At 45.9% G+C, this 27,353-nt stretch overlaps 1 protein-coding gene across 1 annotated transcript in view; it reads right to left on the reverse strand.

The window, feature by feature from the left end:
• Positions 1-309: 309 nt before the first annotated feature.
• The window catches only part of CD9 (CD9 molecule), a 40,047-nt gene continuing 13,003 nt past the window's right edge, over positions 310-27,353 (reverse strand). The window contains exons 2-8 of the mRNA XM_083181594.1: positions 8,214-8,313; positions 7,547-7,644; positions 6,139-6,213; positions 4,473-4,574; positions 3,018-3,107; positions 2,601-2,684; positions 310-801 (exon numbers count right to left, since the gene is read on the reverse strand). Coding sequence (XP_083037720.1) covers positions 736-801; positions 2,601-2,684; positions 3,018-3,107; positions 4,473-4,574; positions 6,139-6,213; positions 7,547-7,644; positions 8,214-8,313 — 615 coding nt within the window. The 3' untranslated portion in view covers positions 310-735. The remainder of the gene's footprint in view (positions 802-2,600; positions 2,685-3,017; positions 3,108-4,472; positions 4,575-6,138; positions 6,214-7,546; positions 7,645-8,213; positions 8,314-27,353) is intronic.

Here is a 27,353-nt window from a genome sequence, read left to right on the forward strand (position 1 = left end):
GACAGGGGTCCACTAAAACCACGATACGAACCGTACGGAAGCTTGTAGGCGACTGACGCTCGGTGGTGTTGGAGCTGACTTTTCCCTCCATCGAACCCGCCTAGAGCTTGCGCGCTGCAACGTACAGTCACGTCAGAAGAAAATAGGTCCCATTACTACATACATACATACATACATACATTACATACAAAAATATATGTATTATGTACGATACCAGAGACAGCTCAGTATCACTGCTCAGTGCAGTTATTTCTAAAATTCCTATTGGCAGATGAAAGCCTACATTGAATTAATATAAAAATAAATAAATAAAAGAACAATAATGATTTTATTTGTACAGGTTTTTTTTGTTTTATTTACTTTTTAAGTACCAAATTACATTTAAGTTATATCTTGATTAATATTTTAAGAAAGCGAAAGACAAACCTAAACTGACTACACTTTATATAGCCTTTTGTAGATATACAATATATATATATGAATTTAACCCATCAACAAATGGTGTACCTTGTATCATTGGTTTACATCTGAAACATACAATCTTAAAATAGAAAACAAAAACAATAAACAAAAAAAAAAAAAATGAAAAATATGGAAAAAAAAAGCTTTGCATTAAAAAAATAAACAAAAATATAGCACAACTTTATTTTAGAAAGGGCTGTTTAAACACTAAAACAACATTATCCCCAACCCCTGCTGCCCCCATTTGAAGAAACTGCTGCATTTGGACCTTCATTATACCATCTCCCTGTTGTTTCGGATTGCACAGCAAAGAACCATGCTGAAGATCATTCCAAAAATCTGAAAAAATAAAATAAAAAAATGGAGTTATCAATTTAAAAAAAGGTCTTTTCCAATGTTTGTTTTTGAAAATGGTACTTGATATGAAATAGGACTGTTAACACCACCTGAAAACCAGCCACAAAAGTGTAAATAACGCCTGCTGTCGGCTGCTGGGCATGACCACACTTGGCCGACCCCTATATTGCCGCAGCAACATAGAAAGTGTTTTTTCCACCAGGTTAAGGTCCCCAATACACTATGTGATTTGGGCACGATTTCACGCGAAATCGGCCCAAATCGCACTTGTACACATCCCGTCCGACCAGATGTGCGGTCCCGTGCGCATCGCATTGGAGTCGGGAGGTCAGACGGGCTGCACATAAGGATTTGCCAAATCTTATGTGCAGCCCGGAGCCGTGCAGGGGATGCCGGCTAATAGACAGCCGGGAGAAGGGAACAGGGGGAGGTGGCGTACGGAGCCGGGAAGGTGAGGAATCTGTTGCCCTCGGACTCACAGTGCCAGGAAGCCGTTGATTGGCAGAGACCGCTCTCAGCCAATCGCTGATTGGCTGAGAGCGGTCTCTGCCAATCAATGGCTTCCTAGTTATCTGTATGGACTTTTTTTTTTTTTTTCCAAGTGCTCTGCTGTCTGCTCCTTCCACCGCTGCCCGGCAGCCAGCGTCTTCTGCCGGCCGCCGGGCGCCCTGCTCCCGCTGGCACGGTGAGTCGGAGGACAACAGCTTTCTCACCTGCCCGGCTCCTTACGGCGCCTCCCCCGTTCCCTCTGCCTGGCTGTCTATTAGTCGGCATACCCCGCACGGCTTCCTCCCCTGCCCTCCACAACAGCTCCCCCTTGCCCAGCCAGTCTCAAGGATCCCTCCTTCTGTAGCTCCCCCCGGGACTGCATATGATAAATCCATGCGATTTATCATATGCAAAACTTGGCACATCAAGTGCCTAATCGTGTGTCCCCCTCCCATGGAGCTGCAGGGCGAAATCAGGTCTGAGTTGTCCCTAGGTCAAGTCGGACTAATGTATGGGGGCCTTTAGGATGCAGAAGGGTCATCCTATTGCTGCAGGGGATACGGTCATTGGGTCACCAGCAAGTTGTTAGACAGTCATTAGGTCAACTTGCTGGTGACCAACTGATCCACACCTGGCTGCAGGGGATACACTTTTCATGCAGTTGCAATTTATTTTCTCTCTACGGCCGCTGTTGACTGCAGCCATAACCACCCCCCCCCCCCAACCTGCTCTCGCCGCCAGCAGTAGATCACTAACATTAAATTTTTTGAACCCATTATTTTAAACCCTTTGAGTGCCAACATCTGCGAGAGATGCTGCAAAATATCCGCAAAAACTGCCAACATTTCTAAAAGGTGTGCAAAATATCGGCTAACAATGCCACTCACATTTGTCATATAAAGACAAATAAAAAATATTGTGTAAAAAAAAAAAGAATATATTCCCCATATACCCATATAAAAGGTAAACATTACAGGTCATTATGATGAATAAAAAGGTTTGCTTGGCAATTATCACACCTATTTGGCCAAATTCACTTGGTACTCCAAGGGTTAAATGCCCCAATGATATGAACCGTTATATAACCATGAATCTTGTAGGCGTGTCCTATTTCCATCTCTTACAGCTCATAAGTAAATCCACCGGCAGACAACTGCAACTAGCATCCAGTATTCCCAAAAGAGAACATCTTGCTGACAACATCAGGGAAAAAGGCAACACAAGGCGGTGGGTGGGTGTCAAGCTGCGTTGATCTCTGATGCACCACACTATGAGGTCACAAAAATACATACCATTACAACAGCAATTCCGATCCCGACAGCGCCGATAATGTGAAACTTGCTGTTGAAAACTTTTTCGATGGCTGTCGGACAGGTCTGTAAAAACAGAAGACATTTTTTTTATCACTCTCATGGTTTAACGGGAGGTATAAAATGCTCGTGGGATAAGGAAACCACTAAAGAGTAGTTACTCTGAGTTTTGTACACTATAAAATAAATCAAAATCAAAATGAGCCTCACCCTTGGTAACCAACTCTCACCCCCAGCCACTAACCCGCATTCATTATCTACTCCAACATAGAGGCATCTTCATCTAACAAGCCAACGATAACTATATATACACCTAATTATACATACAATGCACAAATATACATGTACAGAGAGACATAGCAGTATCCAAGTCATAATAATGGAAATAAAATACTGTACCGGTGTAGTGATGCTTTCCAATACATTCTTTGAGGGGCAGGTGTCTGAAATCGCGGAATCAATAATGGGCGTTATTCCGCAACATTCCAACTGGAAAAGAGAAACGGTCAGATTACACGTCATCTAATGATTATAGGAACATAAAACAGGGCCATTTTAACAGAATTATGGGCCCCCTAGACAAAGCACTTCTCACTAATAATGTCGGGCGTGATGACGTCACACCCGACATAGAGTGCGACCACTGGAGGAGACAGGAGAAATACAGGCCAGTACTAACAGGATTGCCATAAGCCAAACTTTTTTTTTTTTTTTTTTTGATGTGCCCTGCACTGGAGCCCCAGTGCAGTAGCCCACCCAGCTAAGTGGGCAAGACGGCCCTGAGATAAAACCCAATAAGAGACACAGCGCCACTCCTGGAACCAGTAATAGCGATTAAAAGCATAAATCTATATCAAAATATTTCCCCCTAAAGCCAACATTTTAATTTTTTGTTTTGTAAAAAAATTTCTTTCTATTTAAATGACCAAATTCTAATCCACAAATTGGGGCTAGACAATTCTATTAATGCAATTACCAACTCATTTTTAAACATAGTATTTTGTTAAAAAAAAATGCCACAAAAAAACAAGATAATAAAAATTAGAAGAAAAAACCCCCCACAACTTTATTAAGCTAATTTTTCAAGTTCGAACCAACATTTTTCCGCGGCAGTAGCCGGGGCACTTCCCTATTATTTACAACAGAATTTGTGGACCAACTCTGGAGCATAGGCCTACTTTGAGCTTGAAATCTATTCCAACTCCTACTAAAACATCCACCAAACTTACTACTGAGAATTACACACAGCAAACATTGTTCAAGAGGAAAATGTAAAGGCCCCCACCCACTAGGGCGAAGTATTGCATGCGATACCCCGCCATCTCACTCTACAGTATCGCATACAATACTATGCTGTTCTTTTGCATGCAATGTATCGTATGCGATCCTAGCAGGGGCTACAGGCTGCGACAAATATTCATTCAATTAAGAATGCGCCTCACATCGTAATCGCAGGAAAAGCAACTGCTATGACACTTTTCATGCGATCCATTGCAGCAATGCGTCGGAAACGCATAAATCGTGGCAATATCACACTAGTGGATGGGGCCTTAATACTTCAAAAATGTGATGCACTTGATATTTACAATTGTACCCTATGACAGTAGCAAGTTACTGCTCATGTCCTCAATGGTGGCACTGGTGGCCCAACTAAAAATGATTTTTTGCCATGGGCCTACTTGAGTCTTACAGTGCCCTTTGACCTGGGTATTAGCTGCTACAAAGAAATGCAAACAAGACAAGAGAGTTTTCAATAACAACAACGCAATTAAAATTGGGCAGTAGAGATATTTTTGGTTTCGGTATTGCATGGTCACTGCAATATAAAAAGAAACAAAATAAAATAAAACTTACAGCGGCATGTATACCCGTCAGTGTTTCCTTCAGAGCCGCCTCTTTAGTCTGAACATACTTAGTATAAGCCTCCGTGTAAAAGTTCTTTATTTCGTCAACAACCTAGAGGTCAAAAAAGCACAAACAATTAGAATTTCTAGCAAATGTTCTGATTAAAACATCTAAAGCTCCAGATGTTTGCCCAGCGATGGCCGTTGTTATTGCTGGGGGGAAAGCCGCTCAGTGCTTACACACTGAGCGGCTTTCCCTCTGCCCGGCACTGTCAGAGGGGGGCGAACGTCCACAAAGCCGCTCATCTGCTGGTAATACCAACGATGATGCGGGAGGACACATCACCGCTCATCGCCTGGGCGGCTTTGAGCTGAAAGCCGCTCAAAACACGAAGTTTGAGCGGCTTTCAGCTCAAAATTGCCCAATGTGTATGGGCCGTTAGATTGGTAGCGATGTATATAGCTTCCTGCGTAAGTATTCTATTGTGAGAAGGGAAACTAGAATACAAAATTCTAAACTGGTATTTATGAATGTGCTCAAAAATCTACCCATACATAAAAAAAAATCTACAATCCACCTTTTTCTATCCACAACATATGTAACAGTATTCAGAGTTTGGCAGGTACTGCTTATTAGTTTATGTACTCGAATTGGGCACTGCAGATTCCTTGTGGTGCCATATAAATAAAGGATAATAATAATAGAAGACTTTCCTATCAAAAAGGCTTTACGGAGAACAATGGCTGCATTACCATCCTCTCACTGTTGTAGTCTAAAACAGTTGGCTTGTACCGCCACAGGAATAACGGTCATTCTATTCACATTAAGTGGAGAGCTTGGGGGGAACCTCAGACCCTCCGTAGATGCTGAGCACAACCCCATCAGTTGGTGGCAGGGTTTGTCCCCCAATAATGGCGCTGTTATTCGGATAACACATAGGGGGTGACTGTTGCGTTATGCCCGGTTTCCAAAAAAACAGTTTTGCAGTGACCTACAGTAAAGAGTTATAAACCTAGTATGGGGTGCAACTTTGGGCCTAAAAAAATTGATGGCTGTTCGTCTGGACTATGGGTAGACTGAGTGCAGCTTGTTTTGTCCTGCATATATCTTTGTAAAACGTAGGAGAATTGGGATGCCGCTCCCTATACTGAAGCAGAAGAATTGACCAGTACAGATGGTGTAATGGTTAGCATTACTGACTCACAGCGCTGAGGCCATGGGCCTAACTGTGTGGAGTTTGTATATTCTCCCCGTTCTTGCATGGGTTTACTCCGGTTTCCTCCCGCAATCCAAAAATATACAGGTAGGTAAATTGGCTCCCAACAAATTAACCCTAGAATGTCTGTGTGCGTGTATATGTGGTAGGGAATCTAGCTTGTACACTCCACTGAGGCAGGGCCTGATTATTAAATAATAATATCACAGTCCTGTCAATCGTTAACCCTTCGAGTGCCGACATTACAGGTCATTATGATAAATACAAAGGGTTGCTTGCCAATTTTCACACCAATTTTGACAAATTCACTTGGCACTCAAAGGGTTAAACTTTTTTTTTATCTTTAAAATGTGATTATTTTTTTTAATGTCTAAAACACAATGTTTTAGAACTTTCAATGAATTGCAGCATGCACCAATTAAAAAGAAAGCGATAATTATGTTGTTAAAACAACCTCACCTTATCTTTATTGGCAAAACCCCAGATACCGGCAGCAATTTCAATGGCAAAAATGACCAAGAGGAAAGCAAAGAACTGCAAGGAGGAAAAAAAAAAAAATATGGTTGCAAATAAATAAAACTACCACAACACAGACATAAATAACATAAAAGTGCTGTAAATAGATTACTGGAAAAAGAACACCTGCATCTAAATTCACATCCAAAACTTTCTTCCAGGCACCGCAGTTTGTGTTTATTATATGCTGTAACACAGCGGTGAGTACGTATTCCATAGGGAACCAGTAACATCACCGAACAAACACCTTAAAACATGGCGCATGGAGAGAGAGGTATTACTTGTACCAAGTTCAATAACTCTATGGCCAGTATTCAATGCCGGTGCGAGCGGCCGGCGAGGGGGTTAAACTGCGAGGATCACAGAAAACCAGTGATCCTCGCAGTTTAACCCCCGCGCCGGCCGCTCGCACTATGCAACGTTCCGGGGGAATCCTCACCGTCACAGAACGGCGAGGATTCCCCTAAACTGCGAGAGCCGCGGCTAGTGCAGCAAACTCGCTGTAATTAGCCTCGGCTCTCGCAGCTTTTGGAGGCACATTCGCAAATTCCCCCTCGCTCAATAAACGGAGCGAGGGGGAATTTGCGAATGAGGGGGGGTCAGTTGAATACTGACAGGGTGAGCGGTGACTGCGAGCAAAAAGTCCTGCTCGCAGTCACCGCTCGCCCACGGCATTGAATATATGCCTATGGGGTATATTCAATGCCGATTAGGCGAGCTATGATAGCGAGCAGTGCCTATTGCTCACCGTCATAGCCCGTCCTCAGTATTCAACTGAAACCCTTGCACTCGTTATTTCTAGAAAGCGAGGTGGAAACGGCGAGTATGACCGTTAATACAGCGAGGCTCACGGCTATGTGTGGTGAACCTCGCCATTTCCCGGAACATAGAATAGGATGAGGGGGTTAAACAGCGAGGAAGGCTTTGTTTCTGCGATCCTCTAGGAAAACAAGCCTTCCTCACCATAAAATCCCCCTCGCCGGCCACATTGAATACACCCCTATATATATAGTAGAATGTTTTTCATAGAGGAGGCTAATGTGTAGTCGCCGCACAAGCACCCTCCTCCCTCGCGACGTGCAGAACTCTGGGAAAATGGCATCTGGGCCACACTCCTGGTGGCTCTACTGTGCATGCACAAATCTACAGGAAAATGGCAGCTATGCAGCTGATCTTTAGAAGCAACAAAAGGAATATAGAGAAGGCTCAGGCAATTTTTTTCTCTTGACTCTTTGTATACAGTATATTAAAACTATAGAAAACAACGGTTTTATGTACAGCAAAGAAAAAAAATCGGTCAAGGAAACAAACCACAATCCACATAAAGTTAGACTTAAGAAAAAAAAATTACCAATCCCAGCATGCATTCTGACTCCTGGATTGCACCACAGCATCCAAGGAAACCAACCAACATCATAAGTGCTCCAGCGCCAATCAGGATGTAGACCCCTGCAATGAAAAGACAGACAATGCAGAGTCAGGTAATGTCCGTTTTGTTCCTTGAGTTTCATCTTCATGTTAGTTATATAGAATCTTCCTACACCAGAGGATCCCAAACGCAGTACTCAAAGCACACCAACGGTCAAGGTTTTAGGTATATCCATGGCTCAGCACAGATGGTTAAACCAAATTGACTGAGGTGCTAATTAAGTCACTTTTGGCCATGCATGGATATATTTAAAACCTGGACCGCTGGGGTGCCTTGAGGACCGCATTTGACCACTCATGCCCTAAACATCTGGTAGCATCACTAGCCAAACTGAATCAATATGAAATAAGGCTTGTAATAATCTTTCCATTCAAGATTTGGGTTCTCTTTTAAAGTACAATTGTACACACAATGGAGGGAAGCCATTTTGTCAGCAAAACCGAAAGTCGAGAAAATGCCCCATACACGGTCCACTAATGAACATTGGGGTCATATTCAAACCTTTACGGCGGAGAGCTTAAGAGGTCATATGTAAAGCATCCTAGCTGCAAACGTCACACACAGGAAATATGTACTTTATAGGACTTACCAGTAAAATAGGAGCTGTTCGTATCAGATTCAAATATGGTCTTTGTCTGGCTATCGAACCGGAGCCATAGACCTATTCCAAGAACGGCTGTTCCTGCCAGCTGGAGAGACAAAAAGAAAATATAAAAAGTTACCAAAATACATATTTACTGGTAAGGCACAATGAAGCTAGCCATGCAGATACGTTTAATACGAAAGCTGATCTCCACGCATGGAGACCCAATTCTGTAGCATTGTAAGGCTTATGTTTAACCCTAGCATATTGTGTAATGCACGTCAGCCAGTCGTAATGGTTTTCTATAGACAAACCAGCACCAGAATGCACGCAGCTAGGATCTGATTTGTTTATGTGAATCTGCAAACACACTTATGGGAACAGTTTACCTATTACAAGTTGCTATATGTAAAACACCAATAAAAGCCTGTGCGCATGTTTCCATAGCAGAGGTATTGTACACAAAATGGAAGGTGATAACATAGCAGCCAATCAGCTCCTGTCATTTTTCAAACCAAGCCTGTAACTTGCCAATTAGGAGCTGATTGGCTGTTGCATTATCACCATCTACTTTATCACTTCACCAAGCTTAATTAAACTACGCTTCAGTTATATAGCAAACACAGGTGAAGATCTATCAATGGAGAGTTATTCTCATTATCCATGGCTACACATGATTAATAGTCCTCAGACTAAACCGCTCAGAACATCATGTGTTTGATAAAACGACAGATGCAGATTGGTTGATAACAAGAATATCACTCATTGATAAATCTGTCCCATAAAGTGTTTTTCAGCCATAAAGTCTCAATTGTTCTCTCACATAAGGTGACCTGACCACTCCTCCAGAGGCATTGACATGTATTCAATGCCGGTGCGAGCGGCCGGCGAGGGGGTTAAATTGCGAGGATCACAGAAAACCAATGATCCTCGCAGTTTAACCCCCGCGCCGGCTGCTCGCACTATGCAACATTCCGGGGGAATCCTCACCGTCACAGAACGGCGAGGATTCCCCTAAACTGCGAGAGCCGCGGCTAGTGAAGCAAACTCGCTGTAATTAGCCTCGATTCTCACAGCTTTTGGAGGCACATTCGCAAATTCTCCCTCACTCAAAAAACGGAGCGAGGGGGAATTTGCGTATGAGGGGGGTCAGTTGAATACTGACAGGGTGAGCGGTGACTGCGAGCAAAAAGTCCTGCTCGCAGACAAAGCTCGCCCACGGCATTGAATATATGCCAAGGAGTGGTCAGGCCACCCACCAGATAGAATGACCAAAATTTGGCTTTCATTCTGTTCGACATATAATGCCTTGACAAAATGGAAAATCTATTTAAAACAACATGGGAGATGCTTTCTGCTGTTTAATAGCAGATGTACCTACCAAGGTTATACACGGAACTGAATGATGCATTTTGCAAAACAAAATGGGTAGAACAAGGCATTCAATGTTACAAATGACATCATTGATGTGGTGTGGGTCCGGTGGCTGAGTGGGATGCCTGCCGAACTAAAGGATTGTCACTTTAAAAAAAAAAAAAAAAAACACCTTTAAGTTCAGCAGGCATCCCACATGGCCAAGGGAATCGCACCACTATACACCCCGGCCCACTGTAGCTAGATTAAGGTTAAGAGCAGAACATTCCTATTCTTCCAGGAATGTCCGCAGGAGGCCCACGCATTTAGTGGAGGTTCCTCGCACTCCTTGAGAGAGCAGTTCAAGTGACATGTGCGGTCACAGGACCGGATAACCGGAGTCACGTTGAGAATTTATATTTGTAAGGAAGAGTAACTATTCTCTTTATTTCCATATACAAAATACTACATATAACACGTTTCCTCAAAAATACCCCTTTTATACAGATTTTTCTGTAAACCACAGCTTTTATATGGCATTTTAATGCCGCCACTCCTGGTCTGACCACCACCCTTTCACACAGAAAAGCAAAATTACTGGGTCAAGTATTTCTAACTGGTAATTTGCAGATTAGCACGGGTATTTCTTCTGTGTGAAAGGGTCAACTCAGGGTCAACCAAAAGGTTGACTCCTTTTTACACAAGAAAAGAACTCGCGTTGAACGACATATTAGCTCTTAATCACTGGTTCTCAAACTCTGTCCTCAGGACCCCACACAGTTCGCGTTTTACAGGTCACCCGACAGGTGCACTCATTACTGACTGACATTTTAAAGGATCCGCAGGTGGAGCTAATTAATTCACTGGATTCTGTGAGACCTGCAAATCATTCACTGTGTGGGGTCCCAAGGACCGACTTTGAGAACCTGTGCTCTAAATAAACTACAGATGGAGCCCCTGTCGTCCTTGGCCGGGGCTCACCAGAGCCTCCCCTCTGGCGAGCGCCGGCGGACAGGGGCTACACTGAACTGGGATGCTCGTCTCACACGCACGCAAGACCTAGTCTCTTGAAGGCAGCACAGTGGGTCCCTGACTGTCTCTGCTTCAGGGGTGTCGGGGTGGTGAGGGGGACTGGCGGCGACCCGGGGCAAACTCTGTTGCCACGGGGTCGCTCAATACTTTCGCCAGCCCCTGCAATGAAGAGGCCGGCTCCATCCGTACACCTGCTTATGGTGGGATCATACAATACACAATGGCCCTTATTCAGATCTGATCGCAGTACAATTTTTTTGGGAAAATGGGTAAAACCATGTGCACTGCAGGTGGGGCAGATGTAACATCTATAGCAGTGGTCAGGGAACTCGGTCCTCATTACCCCACACAGTGCCGGTTTTGATGGTAACCCAGCAGGTGCACTAATTACTCACAGACACATATTATAAGGTCCGCAGGTGGAGTTAATTATTTCACTTGTGATTCTGTGAGGAGACCTTCAAAACATGCACTGCGTGGGGTAATGAGGACCGAGTTTCCTGACCACTGGTCTATAGAGAGTTTTAGATTTGTGTGAGTTATTTTGTTTCTGTGCAGGGTAAATACTGGCTGCATTATTTTTACACTGCAATTTAGATTTCAGTTTCAACACACCCCACCCAAATTGAACTCGCTCTGCACATGTTACATCTGCCCCACCTGCCGTGCACATGGTTTTGCCCATTTTCCGAACGAATTTGTACTGCGAACAGATCTGAATAAGGGCCAATATGTGTACAAAATATAGCAAACCTAACGGACAAATTAAGATAATAGGTCACACTCTAGACACCATAAACGCCTCATTCCTAATGTTTCCTAACTGGACAGAAGCCAGCAAGATAAAACAATGTAGACGCAACAATCGACTAGAGGTCGCAGTATGGCACCACGGAACATTGCCATCTGCAGATGGGGAGCTGCTCAAAACACTTTCACAGGACAGCTTTTCCCAGAGCCACTGAAGCAATTCAGCTAGGTGCCTCTGGAAGGGATAAAACGATGTGATGAAATGTCAATCGAAACCACAGTGCTCTACCCAGATTTCCTATCAAGATGACTCATTGTTCCCCTGACAAACAGAGCTGCAAGGAAGCCAAGATAACTGTACAAACTGGTTTCTCCGACACCAGTCCAACAGTTTCATCTCAGGACAGAGCAGCACAGGCTTACATGTGTACTGTGGCTGTACTGAACACACTACAGCTGCCTATCAAGCCTCTATCTGCTGCTCTGTTGCCTTGCAGTGCCAATAAACAGTGGTGCTGCAGATATATAGCACAACTTCAAGACGACCGCCGAGGCCTAAATTGTTAGCAGTATTTTTTTTTTTTTATCAGATTCTACTTATTTATTTAGCAACTTCTAGAAGATAATAGATTGGTTGCACATAGCAACATATCATCTTCAACAGAACTCCCATTTTAGTAAATGTACCCATTTCTCTTGAACTGCCTGGAACTCCTGGCCAAACGATATAGTACAGATACGTGCTTGCGTGGGTTTCCTCCGGGTACTCGTGTTCCCTCCCACAATCCAAAAATATACTGATAGGTTAATTGTCTCCCAACAAATGAACCCTAGAATGTCTGTATGTGCGTGTACATGTGGTAGGGAATATAGATTGTAAGCTCCACTGGGGCAGGGACTGATGTGAATGTTCTAATATTCTCTGTAAAGCGCTGTCCACATCCAGGAGCATGCAGTCGCCAGGGGAAGATGGCTACCAGTGGGAGCCCACATTGTTAACTATATAGTGTGTACACACTAGATTATATGTACAAAAATGTCATTATTGTGCATATTGTTAACTTATAATATAGAGAAAAATAGAAGCACAATCTGCGCCCCGAGACTTGCAGCACCAATTAGCACCTGGGATCAGGTGTGGTATAGGGTTCCGACAGTCGGGATCCCGATAGTCATTAGCTCGACGTCGGGATCCCGACTGCCCAGACTCAGACTGCATGGTGAGCACAACAAAGCCCCGCGCGGGCTCGCCAAACTTCTATTCTCCCTCTATGGGGGTCGTGGACCCCCACGAGAGAAAATAGCGGGTGGCCGTCGGGCACCCGTCTGTCGGCGTTTTGACAGTCAGGATCCCGACGTCGGGTAAATGACTGTTGGGATCCCAACTGTCGGGACCGCGTCCGGCACCCCCTGGGATCACCACTCCCAAATATAAACAGAAATCACACGGATGGTGGTAATATCTGACGTGTTACACGCTCAGGTTTCCTTCCTGTTTGATATATATCAATCCGCAGTCTTTTCTCATGGGTGTGAGAGAAATAAATAGCAGACAGACAATCAGACACTTTCTGCAGTAGAATACTTTCAGAAAGTTTCACTCCACCAAACAACTGACCTTTTATCAAGGCCCTATAGGCACATCAAGGTTTCTTTAAATATCCAATCTTCATATATGACCCCATCAAATTTAAGACAGCACCTGTATACAGCGTCCTATTTTCCTTGAAAGGTTTCTTTCTGTCAAATGGCCGTCACATCAATTAGCTTGACAAATTCAAATGGTTCCAAACATAATCCAAGAGAGGTTTTGGTACTTATGTAGTATCTGGGCTGCCGATTTTTTGATTGTATGCCTTAAGTTAAGGCATACAATCAGATGCGATGCGATGCGATATCGCATCGCATCGCATACGACCATGCGATGCGATGCGATGCGATGACCCGATTTTACCATAGGATTCAATGTTAAAATGGACTGAGTCCATTTTAACATGGAATTCAATGGGAAAAAGGGGTCCTTTTCATACCCCTACTATCCAAGTGGGCATGGAGTTGGATATAAACCTGTGGCGAGCGTAGCGAGCCACCGAGCCCGAAGCGTGGCGAGCGAAGCGAGCCCCGCGAGGGGACGGTATTCTGTGTCGCTACGCTCGCCACGCTTCGGGCTCGGTGGCTCGCTACGCTCGCCACAGGTTTATATCCAACTCCATGCCCACTTGGATAGTAGGGGTATGAAAAGGACCCCTTTTCCCATTGAATTCTATGTTAAAATGGACAGAGTCCATTTTAACATTGAATCCTATGGAAAAATCGGGTCCATCGCATCGCATCGCATCGCATGCGATATGGTCGGGTGCGATGCGATGCGATGGACCCGATTTCAAAATCGGCAGCCCAGTTACTACATAAGTACCGAGGTTTTATTTAGGATAAAACAAACTTAACACTTCACAGATAAAAAGTCCTTTCTTAAATAGCACAAGAACAGTCCACCTGTTTAAGGAACACCAGATATTCCCCACTGCACCTTGTCCAGAATAAGATGCAGTAGTTAACCTGAGATGGAAATACAGGTACCCAGGCTCCAAAGACAGGATATGGACACCTCCAAAGACCAAAACGTTTCAGGCACATAAAGGCCTAGCATTGGGCAGATATTTATACCCAGACTGATCACATGATCAAAGATGTTAATTACAAAGATCCGTACTGGATTTCTTCAAAACGCACAAATTACGGTTCTTATGTATTATCTGGGCTCCCATGTTAAATGCACACCATTTTTTCATACCCCTACTATCCAACTACGCATTGAGTTGATTTTATATAGTGTGGCGAGCGCAGCGAGCCACCGTGCCCGAAGCGTGGCGAGCGCAGCGAGCCCCGCGAGGGGACGCGGTCTCATAAGAAAAACAGGAGCCCAGATATTACATAAGTACCCAAATTACATTAAAAACACACACACACACACAGAATAAAACAATCATATAACACATGATTGTGAAAATACATGATTGTTTTATTCAGTGTGTGTTTTTAATGTAATTTGATTGGAAATCCAGTACTGGAAAAGCACAAAGAAATCCAGTACGGATCTTTGTAATTACCATCTTTGATTTAATTATATTGCACACACATATTCTGCAGCGATTTACAGAGAATATTTGAACATTCACATCAGACCCTGCCCTAGTGGAGCTAATTTTTGTTGGGAGCGAATTAACCTACCAGTATATTTTTGGATTGTGGGAGGAAACCGGAGTACCCGAAGTAAACCCACGCTTTTCGGGGAGAATATACAAACTCCGTACAGTTAGGGCCATGGTGGGAATCGAAGCCATGACCTCAGCACTGAGTCAGTAATGCTAACCATTACACCGTCCGCAGTGCCCAGAATATATTGTCGCCCAATACTTATTGTTTTGCAATTTCCCTAATAAAAGAAAACATATACGAAATATATACGTCATCATTGCTTGCTTTAACATATTTTGTCTCACTATATTTCAAGATCTATGTGTTATGACCGTTCTCTTCAAATCCCTTATTGTTAAAAGACATAATCTCTATCGGGGGATCCCCCGCCAGTGTCCTCAGTATATACCATTGAGTATATTTAAATGAGTTATGTCCTCATTTCTAAAGGTAATATTGTTCCATGACTTTTCCACATGTCAAATCTATATATCCCTAGTATATGGGTATATCTGCCCAGATGTCACAAAGAAAAGGGAGTTTGGGTTGAAAGACAATGGTTTAAAAAAAGTGCTGCCATAAAAATTGTTAGTTCTCGATGCTTAGTATTAATAAGCATTAACAGTCCATACATTCTAGCCATGTATCAGAAAGAAGAACATGCAAGCTATGACCATTTGCTTTAATCCCAATTTTAAGGAAAAGTTTGCATTTGTAGGTCTAGCACTTATAACTTTTACTTTAATTCATAAAAACAAAATGGGGATATTTGTTGTATTAAACCTCCATTTCATCAAGTTCAGTCTCTATGTTCTTAAATTCATAGGTCACATATGCTTTGGTTTTTTCAATGCAACATTTAAAGCAGGAAATGGTTTGGTCAAACGGATTAAATTGGGTTGTCATTCTTGTTTTGGATCAGGAGTAAATGAAGACTTCCTTATACCCCTTTCACATTGCTAAAATATCCCAGGTCGGACCCGGGTTGTTGCCGGGACGACATGAGTTGTGAAAGCTCCAGACCTTATAACCCGGGTCGAGCAACCAGGCAATTCTTATAATCGTTGACCCGAGTTTAATGTGAATGCATCAGCCCCGGGTCGACCACAACATTGCGTTCTCGGGTCCGACCCGGGTTACTGATGTGAAAGGGGTATAAGTGGTGTCAGTTCTTGAACTAAATCTTAAGGGTGGCATAAATTTGGGTTTAATATTATTTGGGAATTGCAGTCATTTTGTGATAAAGGACGAGTGGTTTAGGATTACATGAATGATCAGGATATTTAGAGTTAATGGCATATTATGCAAGACTGTTACGAAAAAAAAAAAAAAATCCCAATAAAACACGTCATGAAACAGAAACTGGTGTCAGTGTCTATCGCCTGATTTGTCAGGCTCATTTTGAAACCTCTGAAATGTCCAGAAGTATTTGGGTCTAATGCAAAAAGTTTAACGCAAAACCTCTTCAAAAAATATGCACAAACCAACCACTGTCACCCAGTAAGTGATTGACCGCTGAAGTGGGGATTATACTGTAGCTCCAGGTTAGGGTGGCCCCAAAACGTACGGAATTTCAATCCTGGGACTGGAGTTTCCTGCATGCGCAGTCTAATGTCAGGTTCTGAGCATTCGGCTGTTCCAAACCCCGGTGTCCGGCCTGCACAGCGTGACTAGGTCATAGGTACTTCCGCCAACGGAGATCTGCCCGCTCCTGAAGCCAATTCAGCACCACTGCCGCCTGCCCTGATCCCCCAAGTAAATTTATGTGGGGGGACGGGGGGGCGTTTTTCAATCCTAATTACCGGGATTGGCATTCCTACTCCAGGTAATAGAAAATGTATTCGATTATTAGAGCGCAGCCAGCAGATGCAATCCAATGAAGCTATTCAATTGTTGCTCCATGGGAGCAAAACCGGCTGTTGGCACCTGCACTTCAACTCACACCGTCTAGTGGTAATAAACTGAGGTAAGTGAAATGCTAGTGGTTTCAGCACTGAAATGGGACTTTTATTAGTGTGATAAAAAGCAATTACTCCTGCTAAATTAATTGGATAGCCTCCTTATATAGTCAAAGGATCAGGTTGCTCCAGCGGCAGAGGCTGAAGTGCACTTGGTGCAAGAAGTTGAGGTCATATTACAGCCATTTTGCTGCACAGGGTCACCAAGAACCCAGGCAGGAAAGTGCAACTGCACGGGTTGTGACAGGTGCAGGGTGCTAGAGTGAACCCCCTAGTCCAATGCATGTCTCCGTTATGGAAACACCAGCTGTTTGCCCCACAACAGATCTGCACACAATGGGGTGGATTCAATGTGGCCGGCGAGGGGGTTAAGTGGCGGGGATTGCCAACAACAAGCGATCCTCGCTCTTTAACCCCCGCGCCGGCCACTCACCTTATTCTAGTGTCCCCGCTAGGCTGTTTTAGCCGGGCGCTGCGCCCTGCCCGATTTTTAAAGGGCAAAATGTGCCCTGCCCCTCTAGTAGTAGTGCCCCGCTAAAACAGCCTGCTGCCTGTCCTGCCGGAGTGCACCGGTGAAGCCCAGCGCCGCCATAGATTGCGGTGCACGGTGCTTTCCTGGCAGCTCGGGGACGTATTCACGCCCCCTTCGGTGACGCGGCGGCCCGGGCATGCCCCCTTCGGTGACGCGGTGGCCCGGGCACGCCCCCATTTGTGACGCGCCGCCCCGGGCACGCCCCCATTTGTGATGCGGCGGCCCGGGCATGCCCCCATATGTGCTGTCGCCGTGCCTGGTCCGCCCCTCCAGCGCCCTGCCCCGTTTGGTTCCTAGAAGGAACACTATATTCAACGTGCCAGGGAAATCCCCCAAACAGCGAGGCTCGCGACTAATGCAGGGAGTCCGTTGCATTTAGTGGCCGCATACACAGTTTCCCCCTCGCTCCAAAAACCTAGCGAGGGAGAAATGGTGTGTGGCAGGGGGTCAATTGTATACTGGCCCTGCTCACCGTCACAGCTCGCAGAAAGCATTGAATACACCCCAATATATAATACACCAACGTAACGCTACCATCAATAGCAATTTCTGTAGAAATGTCCTTTTTCAGACAGACAACTGGTACAATGAATACATTCCTGATCAATCTCTGGAGAAGATATGTGGCAAAGATTGTAGATTGCAGCACAGCATTCTCTTACAGCAACCCCCTATAACAGAGATGGGGAACCTTTGGCCCTCCAGCTGTTGTTGAACTACACATCCCAGCATGCCGTGCAACAGTTTTAGCATGGCCAAATAGCAAAACTGTAACAGGGTATGCTGGGATGTGTAGTTCAACAACAGCTGGAGGGCCAAATGGTCCCCATCCCTGCCTTATAACTACCCAGGAGTAACACATCAAAACCACTCCAACATAACATATCCAATTATACCCCTTTCATAGCTAAATCCTGGTTCTGAGAACTTCTGATCCGGGAAAAGCTTCAAGCCTCATCACAGCGGCCAAACCCTTTGCTCACTGCAGGTTTTGCCTGGGTTTTCCCTTTCACAATACACGGTCTGACCCAGAGTCATAAAAAATAGACATCACAGGCCGACATTGACTTTCTGTGCTACGGATCCTCCGATGAGCAGCTTGGTAACATAACCAGGTGCTGGTTGCGCCTTTCAGACAGTAGCAGATCAAGGACATCCTGGGTTTAACCCTAGTTGCAACCAGTGTTGAGGACTTGGAGAACACAAGAGTGATAAACAACCAGCTCCTACCTGTCATGTACCATGACAGGTAGGAGCTGATTGGCTGGCTGATTATCACTGTCCGCTCTAACACTTTTTTGAAGCTTGATACATCTGGCCCCAAGTCAGGTTTACCCCAGTTATAGGTCAGGTCAGAGACTTGCTGTGAAACCAGCATTACATTCCTCAAAAGAAAATAAACACATACAGTACATAACACATACATGAAGCCATACACTAGACCAGTGGTTCCCAAACTTTTTTGAATTGTGGCACCCTAGAGTATCAGAATTTTGACACGGCACCCTTAGATACAATTAAATTGTGTTTATAGGTCATCCTTGGGTCGATGATCAACCATCAGGTGGCATTCTGCAGATTTTTCAATCGGATGCAAGGGGGTATCAGGTCTCTCAGAGCCAAGTGGAAGATGTCCAACTTCAACTGTGGTGCTCTAACACAAAGCCTGTGCAATATTAGGTTCTGTGGCCATCTTGGTCAGGGAATGAAGCCTCCCTGTAGGAACCAATGCACAGCAAATAGGGCTACACTGCTGTGACATATACACACACAGTATATTATTATATACACACAGACACAGATTGACTATACTGTTTCTTCTTCCATCCACACTTCACCATTTATATGCATGTACACTTATAAATATAACCTCTGTAGTGTAAGATTTGATAGGTATTACACCAGGACTGATGAATTGGAGGCTCTCTGTACAGAGTGCGTACTTTGAAGCAGTGCTCTATGGCTCCTGGTGACGGAACGGCTGATTCCCTGAGGAATGGGAGAACGCTCAGTGAAGGAGTTGCCGGGGAACGCCAGATTTACTCTTCAGGTGACCTGGTGGGTAATTCTAGTGGTGCACCGTGAGGCTACCGAAACGGTTTATACGAGTTATGGTTGCTGCATTTCCATGTGATATATTAGATCAAAAAGAGGGAGTGCCGAGGATTTCTGTGTGTGAAAGCCACGCTAATAACCAGGAGAACGCAAATGTCAGATCTATTTATGGGAAACATGTTTTATAGAGGACAAAGCGGCTGCAGCTTCTGAATCTTTAATCACACACACGGCATGAATATCCAAAAATCTGCGTCTAAAATGGAAACCTGAACATTTCCAGCCCTGTATGCCAAGCACGGTGCAAACAACAAAGGGCGGGCATACGGTAAATGCTGCACAGATCCGACGACCAAAAGTGGAGAAAGATAAAGTACCAGCGCTGCTCGCGCTCAACACTGCCCAGGAAACATAAGATGAAATGCTCATGTGCATTGTAATCCTCAAATCCCGGCCAAAATCCCAGCATCCTGCCAATCCCGGTCCCGTGATTGTCATCCCTAGATGAGGACACAGTGTGTATGAACGATTTGCGTGTGCCCACAATGCCACCCAGTCAGCCATGCTTCATGACCAACCAGGCAATAGTGCTAAGTGACAACATCATATGTAATGAAGGGTATCCCGACCGATGATCATCTAGATCGAAAGTCATTAGGTTGATGCCATATTTGACACAGCAGAAGGTGGTTCAATAAGGTTTGGTAAGCAGCGGTCATTCACGGCTTACCGAGCGGCTTAACACCGCCCCGCCAAACACCCAATTTCCCTCCCCTGCCAAATCAAGTCAGTACCATGTGAGGGTACGTGTCGCATCCGCCAGCAGGGGAAATTTCGATGGTCGTTGACCATCGAATAATTTCTCCTGCCTTCGGAAATGAAAGTCAGTAAAAACTGACTTATTTCCTCCGCAAATCGCCTGTGACATCAGCAGACCACTCCCGGCAGACCTCGGCCTGCCTGCATTCCCATGGTCCCGCTCTGCCTCCGCCCCTCCCTCCCCGCAAAGAATGGCCCGATGAGTGTGTAACTCACAGAAGCAGTTCATTGCCAGGGTCTGCACATGCGCAAATACACAAACTCCGGAACGGGGACCAATTTGCCCTGTTCCGAGTGTTGAAATTAGGCCTAATGTGTACCCAGGATGCCATAGGTCAGCCTGCCGACCAGGTACGCATAGTCTCAGTGTATACCCAGCTTTAGCTGTGATTAGGGTTGCCACGTCTCCCAGATTTCCGGGAATCTCCCGTTTTGGGTGGCAACCCTCAAGGAGGCTTTTCCAGATTCCCGGAATCCAGGTATCTGAAAAAGCCTCCAGCCCTTTATCCTCTTCCCAGAGCACCTGGGCCGCCCCCCGTCCACCGCTGCCTCCACAGCTTCACGCTCGCGAGATGATGATGTCATCATCTCGCGAGTCTTTGTCTGCAGGGGCAGCGATGTAGCGTGTCAGATACTAGACGGGTATGGTGCATGTGGGCGGCATGTGATGAGGTCGGGACTCACCATCTTCTGGCGCATGCTGCGGCTGCCTCTTCTTTACCCGGCCTCAGTGAGCTGGCCTGTCGGACTGCCACCAGAAGATGTTGAGTGGCGTTGCTGGAGCAAGGGCAGGTAGCGCTGGCTGTTTGTGACTACTGTACAGTACAAGTGCTCCCAGTATCGTTGTTTCAGGTGTGTGTAGCTGTCACACAGTGTGTGTGACAGCTACACACACCTGACACAACTATACCGGGAGCCCACTTTTAGTAATTAAATGACACTTTCAGTGTCTGTATTACAGAGGCCACACCCATTTCAATGAGACCACGCCCATTTTGTCAGGGGGGGGGGGGGGGGGCGGCGCACGCATGTGGGTGAGTTGGAGGTCTCCAGGAAACAATTGTACAACAATGAGAGTTCCAAATAATTACGTCTAAACGCTAAAGCCCCGTACACACGGGGGAGATATATTGCTCAGCCATATATTGCTAGCAATATCCCAATATATTGCTCAGTTTCTCCTTTTCATCAGCAACCAGAGATGGTCGCTGATGAAAGGGAACCTCTGCCGTGGGAGAAGCAGAGGTAATCAGCTGGTCGCAGGAGCAAGCTCCTGCGACCAGCGATCATAAGGGGGCTAAAAACGGGAGCGCGCACCCGGCGATTTATCGTTGGTGCGCACTCCAATCACTGGCAATATGGTCACCTGCGACCATATTTCTAGCGATTTCAGCCCCTATCGCCCCCGTGTGTACACAGCATAAGACCACACTTCCCTATACTCCATGAACGAGCATCTAGCTTTGATCAGTCCCGAGCAGTAACAGGCAATCGGATGCCACATGGGCAGACCATCAAACCTTCACCAGGCTGCACACTACCCATCATCTCAGTAATAGATTAGAACAATACATTTAATCAAAGACACCCATATGTAATTACATATTATAAGCTATAACAAACATCCCTAACAATGGAGCAAAAGGCTGCAGGTGAAGGATCAGATGGCAGCCTGCTGTACATTATATCGTGTATCTATTCTGTTAGCGAGTGAATGACTGGTTGCTATGGGTAACTGCACAATGCAAGTTTGCACCCATGCTAGTAAATAAAGCCTCAATATAGACACTGATTACACAACTAAGGGCAGACTTGTCATGCATGGTAATCCCCGAAACACACAGCCAGGAATAATTTCCTTTCCCTCAGATAACAGGACACTCGGAAAATGACTGTATAGAGGAGAATGGGGAATCTGGGGTGTGTAGGGTTGATTAAGGCCCACACTGTTTCCTTCAATTAATCATTTCTACGGTTACCAAGAGCTGCCTAGAAACCAAACATAAAACAGATTTACTGCAGTTCCTACAATGCGAAATGAAACTGCAAACCATAATTTGTGTTCAACGCAAGACGTGAGAGGCCACTGGGGCATTACAGTATTGTGTATAAATGTCTACATTACACTTGGAAATGATAGTGTATTCTTACGTTAGTTATGTTATTTCTAAGAAACTATTTATCTGTCTCATCCGACATATCTGACCAGTGTTTGTGTTTCAGTCCGACATGTGAAATACTCTCAGATGGAATGCCGGATGACTGACCAACAGTTGGATTCAGACGGTCGTTTCTCCAACATCGGAATCCCGACTGTCAGAAGTCTGACAGACGGAATCCCGTCTTATACGGCCTTTTTTCCCTCGTAGGGGTGTATACCCCATAGAGAGAGAATAGAGTAGGTGGTAAGCGCAGCGAGCCAGCAAGGGGCTGGAATGCGCTTGCCCCCGTCAGGCTCCTGACAGGCAGGATTCCGATATTGGAGAAACGGCCGTCTAAATCCCAACTGACTGTCGGAGAGTTACAACATACCCCTCTCAGAGTACAGGAGCGGCAAAGAGGTGTTTCGTAATGATACAGGCTGTGTGATGTCGTTGTGGAAATGGAATGTTGTCATTTGGGGAGTAGTCTACGCCACAAAGGTATGAATACAGATAACCGACACAACCACCAGGTTTAATTATAGGCAAAAAATAGAGACAACAAATCTCATGCACAAGTAAACAAAGACTGTTTTCTAGAGTACAGTCCAGAGCAAATGATATCTTGTTGACAATTACAATGTCGACATATGGAACATGGACCCCGGAATGCCTACACCTGGAAATTCAACAAGTGAAGCATTTCACAGGCGCCGGCAGTCCAATTTTAAAGATGACCGTTAAATCATCAGGTTTACAGCTGTAGTGCCGGCACTGCACATAGGAAACGTTAATCATACTATTCAATCACCCAGGACATACATTCCTGGGTCCCAGCAGTGCTTGTCAATATACTAAATGTCGGCAAGCCACACACATTCCAGAGTCTGATTAAGACTGCAGCGTTGGGTGCCCTTCTTCCCCCTTCCTTTCTGTGAACCCTAAAGAGGAGACTAGGTTGCATAATGGATTATACCAGGGCTCGACAAATTTATTTAAAATCTAGGAGCCAAAATGAAAATTTAGGAGCCAGATAAACTAATAAGAGGAACAGTGAGCGGCGAAGGCGCGCACACAAAATTTGCACGTGCCATAATGCCCATTACACGTTCTATTAAACACTGGACTGCCAATTACATATAATACCACACGCAGTCATGGTTATTACATATTACCCCACATAAGTGGAGCTTACCCTACATGCTCATTGATATGGAGTTTGATGCTTGATGCCAGGGGTTGCCTGCTGGAAGCCATGCAGCCCCACTCATCCAGCAGCAAGAAGCAAAGAAAGACCTGCATGCCGATGGGGGACTTTTGGCAGTTGGTGGAGACCCTGCATGAGAAGTAGGTAGCCACTGGTCTGACAGGAGGGGGAGGCAGGGGTCAGGCACCGCGCTGCCGCTGCTCTAACAAGAGGGGGAGAAGGGGGTCAGGAACTGCGGGCTTCTGGTTTGACAGGAGGGGGAGTCTCTGACCGTCCGCGCTTCCGCTCCTCTGATAGGAGGAGGAGGAGGCAGGGGTCAGGCGCTGCGGGCGGCTGGTGTGACAGGAGGGCGAGACTGTGCCCGCTGCAGCTGCTCTGAACAGGGTTATTGCATATACCACCTATTAATTATATGATCAAAGATAAGGTTTCTTGATCCTTTTTAAATAGGTAGTCAATGAAAGCTGAATATATGCGTGTTTTGGGCCAAACTAGTGTAAGCCAACAATGTCCCTGTAGTTCTTAAATATACAGTTATATTACCTCCAATTGATCCATATACAAATGCCGATATCAGCAACAATGTCCTTCCTTATAGAAGAATGAGCAGCTCCTGCAACAGTATACGCTCACACAGGGTCAGTGCAGCAAGCATGCTGTATTTTGAAATGCCGGCATTAGCTCTGTGAAGGCGCCCCTCTCTCCTGGCTGTGTCCGTAATGCGGTGCGCCCAGTCTCCCCGGATCTCCCGTCTCCTGCACGCAGCTGTGACAAGCGTGCCTTGGCTTCCTGACGCTCTGCCACCGCGTCAGCAGCACTGCTGTAGTTGGCCGCTGTGGAAGCAATATGTGCTCAGGATCCGGGGAGACTGGGCGCACTGCATTACGGACACAGCCCCGGCTTCTGGACAGGGTCCACCAGCTCCGTGAGTGCTGCTGCTAAATGTGGGTCGGGTAAATGGTAGCAGTGAGGTTCTCAGTGCACACCAGGACCCCAGAGCGGGACTTTAGAGGCAGGAGCTCAGGGGAAACACGACTTCTCTGCATAGTAAATTAAGTTATGCCCCTGCCTTCTCGTGTTTTGAAATAGTCGCGGTGGACCCGCTCTCACGCAGCCGGGGTGGGTTGTCCACCACTCTGCCCGGCTGTTACCACGAGCACACCCGGCAACGACCAGATTCTGCTTCCTCCCCTCAAAAATCTGGTCGCCAGGATGCAGAATCTGGTCGCCATGGCGACCTGGCCCCCGGGGTTTGTCGAGCCCTGGATTATACAGCTCTATTAAAGTCACATTAAGTTAGGGCAACACTATATATTTTGGGGAGGGGGGCAAACTGTGATACCTGCTGCGATCATAGGTTTCTATGGGGGATGCAAGGCTGCCCAGTATAAAGGTGCCCATACATTGCCTGCGACGTCTTGCAGCAGTGTACAGACACCCGACGGAGTATGAGCCGCCGGGACCTTCCCAGCAGCAGGGATACATGCGATCTGTTGTGATGGATCGCATGCGTCCTTGCTTCCCACCCATCCCAGAAAGGGTGGACGGACGGCCAGCCGGTCCGACCACCTAGTCCGGTCCGATGCACACGGGACCGCGCATCGGACCCGACTGCATGTCAGGGAGAGGCGATTTGGTCCGATTTAACAGGCCGATTGGTCACAATCGGCCAAAATCGGACCAAATAGCCTCGATGTATGGGGGCCTTAACAATATTAGAAATAATCACATTGGGTCCCGCAGCTACCACCATTCTGAGATGGTCGTAGCCCGTTGTAGAATATGGGCTACTTACAGCATCTCCCCTTGGCACAGCAGAATGCAGTGACATTGCATATGCGATCCTTAGTAAATGGGCCCCTTGGAGAAATATAAGGTGGATTGATATAAGGTACCAGGAAGCTAGCATCTAAAGGACATTTTTCAAAAAAAAGTGGTCTATGTACCAACTCCTGTCATTTTTCAAATGCAGCAGTTAGAAGCCAATTGGCAGGTACTTTCTCCCTTTTATCACTCTCCAAGGAGGGTGGGACATTTAAAAATCCCATTAACAGAAGTATTTTTATCCTACATTATAAAAGGATCACTGCTCCTCACTTCTATGGGGAGAATTGATGTGATTTGCGTGTGGTCGGCCATTTTAACTTGCCGCAGACATTGGGGGTAGTAGAACCTGTATTGTTTCACCTAGTTGATACAGCCTGTACAATAGGTCCTAGGCCAGTAATGGCTAACCTTGACACTCCAGATGTTGTTGAACTACACATCCCACATGCCCTGCTACAGTTTTGCTATTTGACCATGCTAAAACTGATGCAGGGCATGCTGGGATGTGTAGTTCAACAACAGCTGAAGTGTCAAGGTTAGCTATCACTGTCCTAGGCACAGGTCAGACACCAGGTAAACTAATACCCCTTTTACACCAAAATCCCTGGTCGGACCCTGGTCTTTGAACACTGGAGTTTCCAGGGTTGGACTCAGCTTCATACCCATTTATACCTCTTTCACACCAGCCGAAATTCCCTGGTTGGGTCCGGGAACAACCCGCGACTAGCACTGGTGTGAAAGGTTCATGGGACAAATTCCTGGGTCAATTTGCAGACATTTCAACCCTTCCTGGTAGCCGGGTTGCTCCCGGGCCCTTCCCGGACTACTGGCTGGTGTGAAAGGTGCAGGGACATGTCCCTCCTTCCTGCGTTGCCTCTGCTGAGGTCAGCTAATGCTGATTGGCTAGCAGGGCAACTTCCTGTTGTGGTGGATGCTCACAGACACGCCCAGAGGCAGCATACAGCGTTGGCTAGCAGGGCAACTTCCTGTTGTGGTGGATGCTCACAGACACGCCCAGAGGCAACATACAGTGTGCATGTTCTGTGGCACCACAGACCCCAGAAGTGCGTTTTAACCCCTGAAAGCCTGCAATGTGTGCAACGTCTTGATGGTTGATATGTGTTTAATGTGCCACATGCTTTACTTTTGTGCCTAGGCAAAGTTTTATACTGTTACATGGCTTTTCATTTGTTTTATAAAAGTAAACAAAGGCTTAAACACTACAAATGTTTTGTGTCTTAATTATTAATAATCAATAATCTATTCATGTTAATGTCTATTAATGATAGTCTCATAGAAATGCAGTGTCATCCCGGATTCAGTATGAAAAGTATAGACCCACGTTGTCCCTGCTTCAAAAAGCATGTGTGAATGGGACCCAACCCAGGAATGTCCCTGCTTCCACAGCACTTCGACCTGGGTCTGCCCCATTTATACCCCTTTCACACCACAAAATGCAGGGACCCACCTGGGAATATGGCCCAGGAATCATGCCGGGCCGGCCCCTTTCACACCAGAAAAGTCCCTGCATTTTCTGGTGTGTGAAGGGGGCAGGAAGAAGGCCGGCAGGTGGTGGGGAGGAGGCGGGCAGTCGGCGGGATGGTGGCAGAGGCGGGCAGGTGGTGTAGAATACTCACCCCCGTTGCAGGCCGGGGATTCACACAGGCGGTGGGCACAAATGACGGGACAGCTGGTAGATGAGATGACGCAGCTCTTCATCCGCTGGCTGCCGCCTGAGAGCTGCGTCATCTTCATCCGCTGGCTGTCCAGTCATTTGCGCCCGCCACCTGTGTGGATCCCCAGCCGGACAGCACAGAGGACCAGCAACCCGGGTAAGTATCCCCTACCCCATTCACACAGGCCAGCTTCCCGGGATGAACCCGGGACCAACCCTGCTCCATAGCAGGGTTGCCGGGATTTTGGCACGAGAACCTTTCACACCTGCGCTAGTCGCGGGTTGTTCCCGGGCTCAACCCGGGAAATTAGGCTGATGTGAAAGTAGTATAACATTGAACCTGGGTCAGCCCTGCTTGTTCTTGTGGATGTCATTAAAAATGGCTAGAAACTAGAGATGTGCAGGTTCTGATTTACTGTGATTTACTCTGATTTCAAAGCAGGATCTTATTGGCTATCCCAAATCACATGACAGTTGTTGACAATTGATAGCCAATAAGATCCTGCTTTGAAATCAGAGTAAATCACAGTAAATCAGAACCTGCACATCTCTACTAGAAACACAGACAACAATGCAGGGACCCATGCATGCAAGTACTG

This window comes from Crinia signifera, chromosome 4, assembly GCF_055691185.1.
Source record: "Crinia signifera chromosome 4, ASM5569118v1, whole genome shotgun sequence".
NCBI lineage: Eukaryota > Metazoa > Chordata > Amphibia > Anura > Myobatrachidae > Crinia > Crinia signifera.